The sequence below is a fragment of the Sorex fumeus genome, unplaced genomic scaffold, assembly GCF_029834395.1.
Source record: "Sorex fumeus unplaced genomic scaffold, SorFum_2.1 ptg000129l, whole genome shotgun sequence".
NCBI lineage: Eukaryota > Metazoa > Chordata > Mammalia > Eulipotyphla > Soricidae > Sorex > Sorex fumeus.
The window spans coordinates 14,985,067-14,999,368 of NW_026606186.1; the positions used below are offsets into that span (position 1 = coordinate 14,985,067).

At 48.3% G+C, this 14,302-nt stretch overlaps 2 protein-coding genes across 5 annotated transcripts in view; one reads left to right on the forward strand and one right to left on the reverse strand.

Annotated features, from left to right (window-relative positions):
* ASTN2 (astrotactin 2) overlaps window positions 1-14,302 on the forward strand; it is a 1,072,177-nt gene that overhangs the window by 797,810 nt on the left and 260,065 nt on the right. The gene's annotated exons all lie outside the window — the stretch shown is intronic.
* Window positions 1,580-4,648, reverse strand: TRIM32 (tripartite motif containing 32). The gene has a single exon (XM_056138494.1). The coding sequence runs from the start codon at window positions 4,619-4,621 to the stop codon at window positions 2,651-2,653; it is 1,971 nt and encodes a 656-aa protein (XP_055994469.1). The 5' UTR covers window positions 4,622-4,648; the 3' UTR covers window positions 1,580-2,650.

A 14,302-nucleotide genomic window follows, 5' to 3' on the forward strand; every position in this document is an offset into this window, starting at 1 on the left:
ATCTTACACCCTTCTTGCAGGTAAGGGATCATTATTATTATCTTCTGGAAGAGGAAAGGTTAAATGATTTTTGTCCATGCCACATGGCGAATAAAAGGGATTAGATGGTCTAGAGACAATACAGGTTAATTAAGGCTCTTGCCTTAAATATGGCCAGCTGAAGTTAGATCCCTGGCCACTGTTTCAGAGCCAGGAGTAGCCCCCAAGCCTGGCCGGGTGTAGAACAACGCCCCCCTTCGCCCCCGAAAAGAGAGGTAACAGGAAGATGAGCATTGTTCTAGTTCAGTGGTGTTCAGCAAGTGCTCGCTGGATTCACAAGTGTTGTGAGGATACACAGGTTAGGTAAAGGAGTAAAACCTGTTCTCCAGGTGCCCACGAACCTGCTTTAACCAGAGCAACTGCTCACTGATGTACAAGACAGACTTCCATCTAAGACTTCATTTAAATAAGGGATCTTCTGCTTTGGGGAGGAAAAAAAATACAGTAATTGAACAAATTTATTTCTTGGGGCATACTAAGCAGTTCAGTCAACCTGGTAGATAATTGAAAATTGACTGTACTAAGCACAGACAAATTTATCCACATCAAAGGAAGAAAAACCTCCAAACCACACTTACTTCCATTTTAGGCCAGCAGGTATCTTTTGCTGAACTTGAGGGCCAAGGTGTTAGTGTGGGTCAGAGGTAAGCTTGATCTAAAGGCTCACTGCCAGTGATGGTTCTTCCTTCCCCAAAGCACTGGCAGCGACAGGATTCCTGGCCTCCTTTATCTCAAGCCAGCGCACAATATTCATCTCTCGGCCACAAACTGTGCATTCAAGGCCCCCACCACTGCCACTGGCTCAGCAAGCCCCCCACTGACAGCAAAGACAGATCTGCTGCTGCCAGCTGCCATCAGAGATAAAGTGACTCTAATAACCAGTGGAGTCATTTGTGATGCACTTTTAATTGGATCAATTTCCTCTCAATCTTTGAAAATTGGATGCAATTTCATAATCAGAACATGGGGCTTTCTCCAGGTGGAAAACACAAACTAGTTCAGCATCACTTTAATTATCTGCTTTCCTTTGGCAGCTATCAGAACAGAAAACAACAACAAAATCCCCAATAAAACAAACCCCTCCCAGACCAAAAATAATAAACGACTTTTGAGTAGCTCAGGGCAGTACATTTTGTTTCCTTTGGTTTGCCATACATAAGCCCAGCACCTAACTGTGTACTGGACACAGTTCTTTTGTAAACAACAAAGTCTCAGGAACCTTATTTACCACCAAATCCCTCATCCACTTATTGAAAAGAGTAGAGCTGCTTCTTCTTTTTTTTTCTTGATCAGTAATTATAAGGATAAAACTGATGGTGAAAACTGCATGTAGAATAGGGTGCTGGCAAATTTAATCCATAGGGGCCAAGGAGTGAGATTTAACTTTACACAGTGGTGCTTTGGTGCTGAATTTTGGTCTGGGTAGATTCTAAATGTTCTCCAAGAATATAGTGTCATAAAAGGAAGTCAACCAGCATGGTATTCAACTGACTCTCCTCACCCCCCAAATTCCACAAGTAAAAGACATAAACACCAGTGATGAAGAAATAGTTCTCGATTATTTAATGTTTGATAGAGGAGTCAATTCCAAATAGTATGCACTCACTTGAGGAAATATACAGAGTAAGGATCCAACAGTTCTGTTTTAGTAATGAAAATTAGATGTGTCCACCCTCCCCACTTTGTTGGCACTGGCCCGTGTGGTACAATTACTCGGGTAATGCTTTGCACAGGTCAGCAGAGAGAGGTAGTATGAAAAATGATGAGCCCTAAAGACTACCCAATAGTGTTTGCTGACTACATTAGTATTTCCGTTTGTTTATTCCCATCTGCCTATGCTTTGGCATAATTCCAATCCATATGCTCCTTTAAAAGGCAAGCAGTTTCCAGGCTAAAGTCTTCAGCACCAGCCAATTAGGGAAAATCCGTTCTCTGTCACATCTGCAACTATAGACCAATCCAAGATGGCACAAAAACCCCAGAGCCAAGAGGTATTGCTTCCCAAAGTTAATGTATAGCTCCCGTGGTGGCACTAAATGAATGAGCTTTTTATACTGGTAAAGGTGATCAGATCACAGGGACACGATATCCAAAATATCACGGGAAGGTGGAGTGGATCCCACTAAAGCATGCACTCAATGCAGCGGGGCTGAAGAGAAAGTGTCACAGACGAAGCCCACTGTAACAGGAAGGAAATAAGGAACTAGGGTCAGCAGAGCCATAAAGGGGAAAATCAACAAGATTCAATAGAAGAGCAAATTGCCAACACAGACGTAAAAGACTCTCTACTGACGCCTTGAAAAGGGCCTAAATTCTAATAAAACTTCAGCTAATCCCACCAAGTGTCCTATTTGGGGCAATGCATCTGCCAAAGCTCTAAATTTAGGGAGGGGGATAGGGCAGGGGGGTGGCATGGGAAAAAATACAAATGCAAATATAACACACTCAAGGACAGAGCTTCTAAAGTTCTAGGACTAACGAGCTGGCAACGGAACACAAGCCAAAGTCTATTCTACAGCACCACCAACCACCATGGTATAAGGGAAGGAAAGTTGGCTGAGGTGGGGGTAGGGGTGGGGGGAAAGGGAAGAAACTGGCGATTCCTCACCCTCTACGGGGTGGAATATCTTCTCAAATGGTAGCTGTAAATCTTGATGCAGTGATCCCAACAGTCCAGGACCAGCAGCTGCCCCTTCGGGGTGAGGGCAATGCCCACGGGACAGGTGAGCCCCTCCCGAATCAGGACGCTGTAGCCCCCTCCCTTGGGGAAGTGAAGAATCTCCTTGCGGCTGCTGTCGGCAACAATGAGATCCCCGCGGGCGTCCACGCACATGCCAGCGATGCAGCGGAAATCCTCGTTCTCCGAGAAGAAGTGGCTGATTTGGCGCCCCAGCTGCCCGTCAGGGCCCACAGAGCCGATGGAGAAGCCGCCTTCCAGGTGGTGCTCGTTTTGCCGGTTTTCCAGGTTGAGGCCCAGGCCCTGCGTGAAGTAGACAGTGCCCTCGGCATCACAGGTGACGAACTTGGGCCGCACGGCACTGCAGAGGCAGCTATACTTGACCACCCCAGCGCCCCGGTCCACGGTGAAGCACCAGAGCTTCCCACCTTCCACATCCGTCACCACGAACTGGCCCGATGGCAGGGCCGTGATGCCCCAAGGTTTGCTCAGCTGGCTCCTGTGGCAGGCCACGCAGTGGCCATCCAGGGTGTAGACCTTGAGGGAGTTGTCGTAGCTGTCGGTGACGCCGATCAGCCCGTGGCAGTTCATGGCCACTGACAGTGGGGTGAGGTTGGGCAAGTCGGCGCCCAGGAAGCTCAGCACGAAGCTGTCAATGCCACTGGGGCTGCGGCGGATCTCCTTGAGGAAGCCTTTGCGGGTGAAGACCTGGATGCGGTAGTTGCCCCGGTCAGCGACCAGCACCTCACCCTGGCTGGTCACGTAGAGACTGACGGGCAGATTGAACATGCCGGGCGTGCTGCCTTTCGCACCCATCTTCTTCAGGAAGAGACACTGCTGGATACTGGTGGCAGCCTCGGGGCCCCGCTGCTTGGCCGGCGAGGCGCGCGGGCTGCTGCCCACCACCTCCTCGGGGCTCATGTCCATCTCGCGGAAGGTCACGGAGGAGGAGGAGGCTGCCGCCGCTGCCGCTGCCTCCAGGGCCCAGCAGTCTTCCAAGTTGACTGTCCGGGGCTTCTTGACAGCCTGGCCGATCTGGAGGGGGCCCACGTGGCCTACCTTAAGGAGCTCCACATCCTGCAGGACGAGCTCCCGGGGCAGGCTGGCCGTAAGTTCCGGCTCCTCCTCGTCGGCCGTCTCCTCTAGGAGCGCCACGTCGGCCTGCTTGATCTTGGCCAGGAAGTAGTCGCAGCGGGACACGGCCTGCACCTCGGCAATGTTCAGCAGGTAGCTCTGCTCCTCCACTACCTGGCTGTTGCACTTCTCAGCCTCAGCCAAGGAGCCCGTGAAGAACTTGCGTGAACGGGCCAGCTCCTCCTGGACCCGGCGCTCCTCGTGCCCATACTCCTGGAGGACAGCTTTGTACCTGGCCTGCAGGTCCTTGGAGATGCCGTCCAGGGCCAGTTTCCGCCGCTGCAGCTCCCCCATCAGCTCCCGCAGGCGGGCCAGCTTCTCGCCGAAGTCCCGGCGCCGCTCCTCGGCGGCCTCCTTGACGGGGAGGGTGCAGTGGCCGGGGGGCTGGTGGTCGGCCTCCCGGCAGGGCTCACACAACACCACGCCACAGCTCCGGCAGAACTGGCGGGGCAGGCGGCGCCCACAGGCCCGGCACATGAGCAGCCCCACGGCCTCGCTGAGGCCCGCTGTGTCGATGATCTTCAGCACCGTCAGGTTGTCGGTCAGCTGCGTCAGGCTGGTGATGCGGGTGATCTTGCTGCAGAAGGGGCAGCGGACACCGTTGATGCTGCTCGCCAGGAGCTTCTCCAGGCACTGGCGGCAGATGGTGTGGCCACAGTGCAGGAGCTTGGGGCGCAGCTGCTCCTCGGTGAAGGACTCCATGCAGATGGGGCATTCTAGCACTTCCCGGAGGGCATCCAGGTTCAGGTGAGATGCGGCAGCGGCCGCCATGGCTGTTCCTTAAGCGGGATCCTCACAGCCCAGAATGAAGCAGCTCAGCATTCATGCTCTGGAGGGTCAGGTCCTGCTGACAAAGGAGGAGAAACAGTATTTATTTATTTATTTATTTAGGCTTTTGGGGCGGGGGGTCACACCAGGCGATGCTCAGGGAGTCACTCCTGGCTCTATAACTCAGGAATTACTCCTAGCGGTGCTCCAGAGACCATAATGGGATGTAGGGGATCTAATATGGATCAGCCACATGCAAAGCAAATGCCCTCCCCAAGAAACATCATTTAATCCTCAAGTCGTGAAGGAACTATTTAGAGGCTAGTTACCAGTCACCCATTTACTTACTTATTTAACAAACAGAATCGCCATCTACCTCTGTTAGGTAGTACCTGGTGGGGACAGATAAGACACTGCAAAGCAGATACATATCCAGGTTTGAGGTATTTCTGATACTCAGCTGTGTAACTCTAAGGAAATGATTCTCAAAGCTCCATTTTTCTCATTAGCCACCTATAAAACTGAATTGACATGATCCACCATCTATGATCTTTGGAAGAGTGCAGAGATAAAGAATGGGCTAGGGAATGCAATTGGTAAGTAGCATGCTGGGCATGTTTGAGAACAGTGACTGACGGGAGCAAAGTCTACAATTTGTAATTCATATAACAAGATGAAATTCTTGGAGGGCTGTACACATACTTCTGTAGGAAGTCAGTGGCCGGAGTAAGACATTCTGTCTAGAGGAGCTCAGAAGACAGCTACTCATGAGGTGTGTCAAAACCATGAGGAATCAGGGCACTTACAGGGCCAAGCATAGAAACCTTGAGAGCAACTGTTGGGGTTGACTGTCATATTTGGGGAACCTAGGAATCATCTAGACAAATGGAAGAGTTGTGTGAGCAGATGAGCAGCCAACATTTTCGCCAAAGAATACACACAGTTTCCACTTACCTTTCCTCCTACCCGTTTATCCATCCACCCATCTAACACTAGGTGCCAGGTGCCGAACTAGATACCAAGATTTTCGGGACATAAATCCTACCTTACAGATACAGATGCTCATACTTTAGGAAGAGAGATAAGGCATGTAGGAAAATAATAAGGCAGAAGGCAGGATCACAAATATCTGCTAAGTTTGACAGAGGCTAATGGCAGTTCACTGTGACTTGAAATAATTTCCTAAGGCAAGTTTGATAGAGATCTGAAGGGATGCAGAGATCCTGGATTGGGGAAAGGCCCGGTCTGCACAAAGTTTAGAAAGCAGGGGGAGCCCTGCACATTAGAAAAGACAACAAAGACTATGAAGCCTCTCTGGGTGTTTCCTCATCTGTCAAACAGGACAGACGCTGCTGTCACAAAGGCAGTGCCAGAATGCAATGCAGTCATATTGGGAGTTTATAAAATGCTAACGTTTTGTTAGTACAAAGGCAGATTTAGCTCTGCAGTGAAATTTAGCTCTCTCGTGCAAAGGTTAAAGGAGGAGAAAAGAAAAGTTCCTGGTGCGGAAAGGTCAATTGGGGAATGACTGTAAGCAGTCTTGAGAGTCATGAGGAGGGGTGTAGTACAACAACACATGCTGTGGAGTAGGGACCTGCTCAAAATAGAGTGAGACCCAAGCTGGCTGGAGTGGGGAGGGAGGAAGTAGAGCGGGGGAGGCAGAGACTGCTTTGGAAATCACGGCAGAAATGCCTGGGAGAGGTAATGGGGAGGCTGAACCAGGGAGCAGAAGGCAAACATAGAAAGTCACATTTGAGCAACCCCCTGGAAGTACAGTCGAGAAGATCTGTCAGTTGCTTAAAGGTGGAGAAATGGTGGAGCTTGAACAGCCGGGAGAGCTATGACGCAAGCAGGAGCAATTTTTAAAAAATGGTAGGGCCTTACGAAGACAGTTTATTTTGGGCCTAGAACAGCCCCTGCTGCACGCAGTCCTGCCAGGAATACTCCCAGCTGCCTCAGTCCACGTATCCTCGTGAGGTCAAACCACAGAGATGGCAATGCCCTGCAGCACTCTGGCACCGCACTGCCACTGTATACCTCAAACTAGAGGGACTCGACCTGGTAAGGTGAGGCACGTGGATCAAGTCAGCCTGCCTGCAGTGCAAATCCTCCACCTGCACCTGTGCAGTCTTGTGACAGGCAGATGATGGACCAGCAAGGAGAAAGAAGAGATAAGAGGACAAGTCTGATGGGGCTGAGGCCAATGCAGTAAGTGGAGGAAAGCTTTGCAAATTTCACCAATTCTTTTGTCCATATAAAAAAGGGGGGAAGGAACTAGAGCAATAGCACAGCAGGTAGGGCGTTTGCCTTGCACGCGGCTGACCTGGGTTCCATTTCCAGCATCCCACATGGTTCCCTGAGCACGGCCAGGAGTAATTCCTGAGTGCAGAGCCAGGAGTAACCCCTGAGCATCACCGTGTGTTATCCAAAAAGCCAAAAAATAAAAATGGGGTGGGGAAGCTGGTACAGAGATATGTATTAGAGATTTCCTCTGTATTTGGGCCATCTCCAGCGTATCTGTAGAGTTAACTTAAGTCAATCCCACATTTCCTTCTAGTGAAAGAGAAACTGTATATAACTTGAGTACTCACAGTATTAGATACTCTCCTTGACAAAAGTTATACACTTAAATCTCATTTAAATTGCCATAACAGATCCTATAAAGGAGGAACTATTTTTATCACCCTGCTTTGCAGGTGTGGAAACTAAGTCAGGAAAACTGGCTCAAACATTGTTTAACCCAATGTCACCTTAAACTTTCTCTTTTCTTTCTTTTTAACAGCCATGGAACGCTTATTAACAGGTGTTCTCTAGATCTTACTCTGGGAAGTTCTGTTTCATAGCATATAATTTTCTGCACCACCAAGAAAGAACAATATTAGCTAGACTGTCTTATTAGCTCAGTGACCCACTCCCACACACCAAACCGTGGTACCCATTACTCAAATTCATGCCTCCACCCAGCAACTCATTACTACATATCATGAATCTATATGTTACATGAGAGTATCTAAAATGGTGAAATGATGAATGTTTATAACTGCCACTGGTCTGGGGCAACAGCATAAGAGATAAGCGACAGAAACCTCCACTCAGAATCTCTGCAAGCCTTCTAGATTCTGGAACTATAGTTTCAGTTCCCTCTTCTGTCATCTGGGACAACAGACTGAGGGCGACATTTGGTGTTTGGATTCAAAGCATGTTACCTTACAATGCACAGGGACATCTGTTCTTTCCAGAACTGGCACTGCGGATCAGCTAATTAAACAAGTCTGCCAATTTGTAAAAATACCAGCAGATCCCACTCCCCACCCTTCCACCCCCCCACCCCCGTTTTCAAGAATAGCATACCAACTCCTTCAATTAAAACTTGCTACCTCCCAATCTAAGTATCGCTTCAAAAATAACTTGAAGTATGGCCCTGAGCACCGCCGAGCATGTGGGCTGAGCCCTGCCATGTCAGGCCCAGGCCCTGGAACACTGCCCGGTGTGGCCCCTAATTAAAACAGATACATTAACTGTGCCCGCCCGCATCAGTATTCCAAGTTTTCTCAACTCAAAGATTCTTTCCCCTCAAGCTGAGAAACAAGAGTTTCCATCACTGAAGAATCAGGCTTGGAGACGGTTCTCAGTTCTGGAAAGAGACTGGACCAAGTCTCCCCTTTCCATAACCAGGGCACACTGCTTTCAGCAGGATCCTGCATAGACAAAGTCCCTCGTGACCAGAAGGGTAGCTCTGGACACTGAGAACGAAGGATGCGGATGAAGTTCAGTCAGAGCTCCATTCTCCTGAAAGGGGAAATGGACGGGTGAAAGGGACTCTCCCCATATCCCAAGTCGGCCAGCTATAGAGGCTAAAATCAGAACTAACCCTCCACACTCTCAGCTTCCTTCATGATGCTATGCTGAATGCATTTATGCACTTTGCGTTGTCAATTGTTGTTCCTTCATCTTACCTGAGCTTACCACCTGCTTCACTCTTTTGGGCCATCATTAATACTGCAGTGTTTATTCCACACAGGCACTAACCCAGATCTCAGCTCCAGATAAGAATGCGTCCGGCTGTTTGTTCTGAAAGCCCTGAGCCCCTAATGTTAAACCCCACCCTGATCTAGCTGGTTCCACTGCCCATGGTAGAAATACTGGAGTTAACATGGTAGGGGGAGACAAACTCATGGACGTCACGGTTCAAATCAAGTCCCTTACACATTGACCGTGGCTAGCTTATTTAACGACACTAAACTAGATTCGGGCCGGAGGGATAGCATAGCGGGTAGGGTGTTTGCCTTGCATGCGGCTGAACCGGGTTAGATTTCTCCGCCCCTCTCAAAGAGCCTGGCAAGCTACCGAGAGTATCTCGCCTGCATGGCAAAACCTGGCAAGCTACCCGTGATGTATTCGAGATGCCAAAAACAGTAACAACAAGTCTCACAATGGAGACGTTACTGGTGCCCACTCGAGCAAATTGATGAACAATGGGAGGACAGTGACGGTGAAACTAGTTTCCTGACTTTATAGAAAGATGACTGATAACAAGGGGAAATGCACCTAAATAACTAGTAGCTATACAATGAAAGGTTCTTCTTTATCATAGTTTTAGTAGCAACCAAGAGTAGTATTAACAGGAGTTAACAGTTCAAGTGTTAACAAAACAGTTTATAAGCTGCACTTTGAAAAGATAAAGAATTCTCTTCTATGGCATATAAAAATTAATCAAAGGACTGGTCATCTTTGAAAGACTTTTGTTTGGGGGCCACACCTGGCAATGCTCAGGCATTACCTACTTTGCACTCTGGCATTACTCCTGGCAGTGCTGGGGGGACCATACGGGATGCTGGGGATTGAACGAAAATTGGCTGTGTGCAAAACAAAAACCCTACCCAGTGTGCTATTGCTCTGGCCCCAACTTTGAGGAAACTAAATATCTATGCTAGAAATCGAATTGAAACCAATTCACAACTTCTCATGCCCAAGAAGCTGATGCAGTTTCTTCTAGAAAGGAGTGATTATGAAATGTGAGAATTAAGTAATCTCCAGAGTTTACAGACTGAGAGCAAGAGAGAGAAATTAAGACTCCCAAATCACATGGCAGAACCAGGACTGAAAGAGGTGGGGTGACGGGGTGAGGGGGTATATTAGGTTAAGAAAGTGGGATCAGAAATCAGAACTTCTCGATATGAATCCCAACTCTACCACTTCCTCTGGAAACAAGAGCAAGTTACCAGACCTAGTTTTCAGTTTAATCTAAGAAGAGGGGCTTTAAAACAGCACCTCCCTCATGAGGTTACTGTAAAGATTAAATGCAATGATATATATAAATCATTTAAGTACCGTGCCAAGGCAGACAAGCAATTAACTGTGGTAAAAGTTTTTGGCAGTAGTGGCAGCAGCCTATGGGAAGAAATTAATAGGCACTTTCCAACAGGCAGACTGGACCCAAGACACCTGCCTTCCCAAAAGATTGCTTTACTTATCTCAAAAACAAAGGATTAGAGATGGCCTGAGGTTTCAAATATCCATCCATCACTTCTCAGCTAGTATTAAATCTCCACCCAGGGCTTTGGTTCCTGACACAAAGTTTTCTGAATGCCCTTATTTCCTCTACTTCTGTCGGTGCTGTTGGAGTTGTAAGTCAGACACAAAACCAGAGAACTTTGTGCAATACGTAAACACACTGTTACTGCACACCTACTGAGTCCAGCTCCAGAAAAACACTAGATATATAATTTTGAGCAGAACCAGATTGGGACAGAGCTCTGCACATAAAAACAAACAAAGAAAAACATATCAGATGATTTCCTTTCACAGGATATAAAGGTCCATCCCACCACGGACTGGGCTGACTGTCATATTTCCTACCAGGAAAGCTGTCTGAATTTGAAGGGGATGCTGACCACGTGCATACCCATCCTGGGTGACCAATGACCACCACTTTTGGGGTGGCTAATAGTGCGGATTTAAAGAAAGTCACAGACACCCCCTTGGGAGTATTTTTAGAACATTTAAGCTAAGATGAACTCAACAAGTAGGGTTTCTTAGGAAACACAGCTATGGTCCCAAAAATGTACCAGTCCAGGGAACATAAAACCATCCTTAAGGAAAAGTTTCTGGAAAAGGAAATTTTAGCTAAAACACCTAAAGGGCAGTAACTGAGTCAATAAAATAGAATTTGCTGAGAAAGCATCTGTCAGTTCTTCTTCTCAAACTGCAGGACCTAGAGAGGGTCCCTTACATCTTCCATAGACATCTAGGTATCACCAACACTTCCAGCACAGAAGACAGTGTTTTGCAGGAGTCATTCAACTCTCCTTCTGTTCCCCTCTATATACAGAACAAGAAACAATGAGGAAAAGAACCAGAAGCAGATAGTGGGAAAAAGTAGAGACTAATGAGGCTGCTTAGAATCACTGAAGTTCGGAAATGCCACACTCAATTACCTTCCTCTAAAAGAAAAAAATCCTGTGTGTTTTAGGTACCTTTTATATATCATCTCTTAGTCTCATATTAAGTGTGAAGCACGTGGTGTTCATTTGCACACATCAGAAAACGAAGGGGGTGGCTAACCAGTTCAAGGTCTTATCGTTGGTAAACAATGAAACTGAGATTAAAATTCAAAACTCAAATTCAAAAATTGAGATCCAGGTCTGTCAACTCTTAGTCATAAAACCAGACTCAAAATAGCTCCTCCCTAGTTCATCAGACTAGAGTTCCGTCTGAGCACTCTGGCCCACTGGCATGTAAAGTTACTTAGAAATGAAGATCTACCTCTGACATAACTAGGGGAGGGAAGTTTCCTTGGACAGCACATAGTATGCATGCAGTACAGGGCCACGGCTTTCCAAATTGGATTATTCTGGGGGGGGGGCGAAGCAATAGCAAAGCGGATAGGGCGTTGGCCTTGCATGCGGCCGACCCGGGTTCAATCCCTGGCATTCCACATGGTTCCCCAAGCACCTCCAGGGGTAATTCCTGAGTGAAGAGCCAGGAGTAATCCCTGAGCATCACACTGGTGTGACTGAAAAAACAAAACAAAACAAAATTGAACTAATAACTTAGGAGTCAGATATGCCACCCCCCCCCCCCCCGACTTTGCCACTTGCTATGTATCTTTGGGTACTTCTTTTGTTTGTTTTTAGGCCATACTCTGCGGTGCTCAGGGTTTACTCCTGGCTCTGCACTCAGGAATCATTCCTGGTGGGGCTGGGGGTACTATATGGGGTGCCAGGGATCCAACCCAGGTTAGCCACACGCAAGACAAGCATCCTACATGCTGTACTATCACTCTGGCCCCTGGGTACATCTTTTAACTCAGACTGGAAATAAGTTTCCAAACTTATTTGGTCTACTACTGTCTTAGAAATCATTGTGTTCCCCTGGAAATCTACCTTCTTTAAAAAGAACAAAGAGTGAGTGACAGAGTTCCCAGTGCCACCATAAACTACATCTAAGGCGACTACTACTGCCAACCCCCCTGCAATGATTCCTTCTACCCCCTCACTCCCTGCCCCCCCCACACATATCCACACCACCCCCAGCAGAAGCACCCACTTAGGGGGTATTGATTTAACCTATTCTTCTCATCTGTCCAAATAGGGACTAGTACCTAGATTGTTGACAGATCACTGGCAGGATCAATTGAGATAATACAATACTAAGCACTCAGTAAATGCAGCTGTTTGTATTTTTAATTGGCTGGGACTGATAAGGGGAGAGTGTTTGTTTAAGATCACCATGGAGAGCAGCAGAGAGGATTCTGGACTTCAAGCCTCTAGTTCGATGGATTATTCAATTCCCATTATGTAATTTCCCTGGGGGCGTATCAGGCTATTCCCCCAAGTTTCACCTGCTGACGGAGCCCTCCCAATTTTCTGAACTCTCTTCCACGATGTCATAACTAGTCTGAGAGCTGACAGAGAGCACAAGGGCTGATGGCTCTGTCCCAGGAGGGGATGGAAAAACCAAAGGGCAAGAGTATCTCCCGCCCTGGCCGCCGCTACGAAGTGCTGTTTAAATCCAGGTCCTCCACACCTCACCCCCTACTACACCTTGTCCCGCCTCTAAAATTCCTTCTCTTAGCAACCCATTTGGGCCTAGTCTAAGAGCAAATGCTAAGGGCTCCTCCATACTGAATGAGAGATGGACGTGAGTGATACTATGCAAGAGAGAGAGAGAGAGAGAGGGAGTGTGTGTGTGTGAGTGTGTGTGTGTGTGTGTGTGTGTGTGTGTTTAGGGCCACAGCTGGCAGTGCTCAGAGGCTACTCCCACTGTGCATATGTGGGTGGAGGGAGTCTAACCACTTGCTTCCAGGGATCACATTCACATCTCCTGCATGCACAGCATGTGCCACAACCCATCAAGTCCTCTCTGCAGCCTCCAGGGCAATATTTTCACCAAGAGAGAGTTGGGCTGAGATAATAAAGACTAAGTAAGTGTCAGAAGGGAAAAGAAAAGAAGGGAGGGAGGGAAGAAAAGGAAGAAAAGGAGAGAAGAGAAGGAAGAGAAGGAAGGAAGGAAGGAAGGAAGGAAGGAAGGAAGGGAGTTAGTCGCGCAGGCAATGGGAGAGGAATGGATATTTAGGATTACTGATAATTTGAACATGAGTTTTAGCGATGGGACCTCAGGAAAGCCTGTTTCTAGTCCTCAGTTTCCTTATGAAAGAATATGATTTCATATGTAAGATATGAAACTCATTTCGAGAGATCATGCTGGCTTGGGTTGTTTGGAAAACCGAGTAAGAAAGCAGCTGCAAACCAATGCAATCACCAGATATTGAGCACTTGCTCCGCATCCAACACTAAGCACTAAAACGTACACCACTGAACAGTCACACGCCTATTACTGGCCACATTTTACAATGAAGAACCGAGCAGAGAGCGGCTGTAGACCCGGTCTGAACCTGGGTTTTCTGACTCTAGAACAGCCTTCCTCCTCTCTGGCACTACTGACCTTCACTTGGGCCAGAACGCCGAGCACGGAGCGTGCTGCGGGGCGTCTGACCAGGAGCTCTGGGACCCATCTCCTAGAATCCCCAGACCCCAACTGTGACCATCAGAAGTGCCAAGTCTCCCCTGGAGGACAGAACCCCGCAGGAGAGGAAACGCCATGTTAGAACTCGGTGCGGGGCTAAAAGGCCCACGTCCCGTGCATCCCCCTCAGTCGCCTCTCACCCAGCCCCAACACCTCATTCACAGAGCCACTTCAAGCTGCCCAGGACCTCGGCCAGGATTAATGCAACCTGCTTATGTAACCCACGCAGAGCATCAGGCCTGGCACTCCAAGTTCCACCATCTCCTGGAAGTCCCATACTATCTGCTGGCACTATCACTTGGCTGGAGAGTGGACAGGGAAAGGAGTGCACAGGCAGATGACCTTGGACAGCTTCCTGTTCCAGGGATCCCCCCCCCCCCCCCCCCACACCACCACCAGAGTTCTCTCTCTCTCAGGGTTAGGGATGGACCAGTAGCATCTGTGCTTCCTGGCGGGTAGCAAGGAGGGGGGTGGTCTTTGGTTAATGAGATTCGGCCCCTCCCCTCTCAGAAAAGTCAAGCGCCTTCCAACGGTGGCCTGATCTCAGGATACTCAGGAACTTGGCTGCAGATTCCCCTCAACTCTGCTAAACTTCATGGGCTCATCTTTGATTGCCTACATGACTTCTGGGTCTGGGAGGACGGGGTGGGGGTGAAA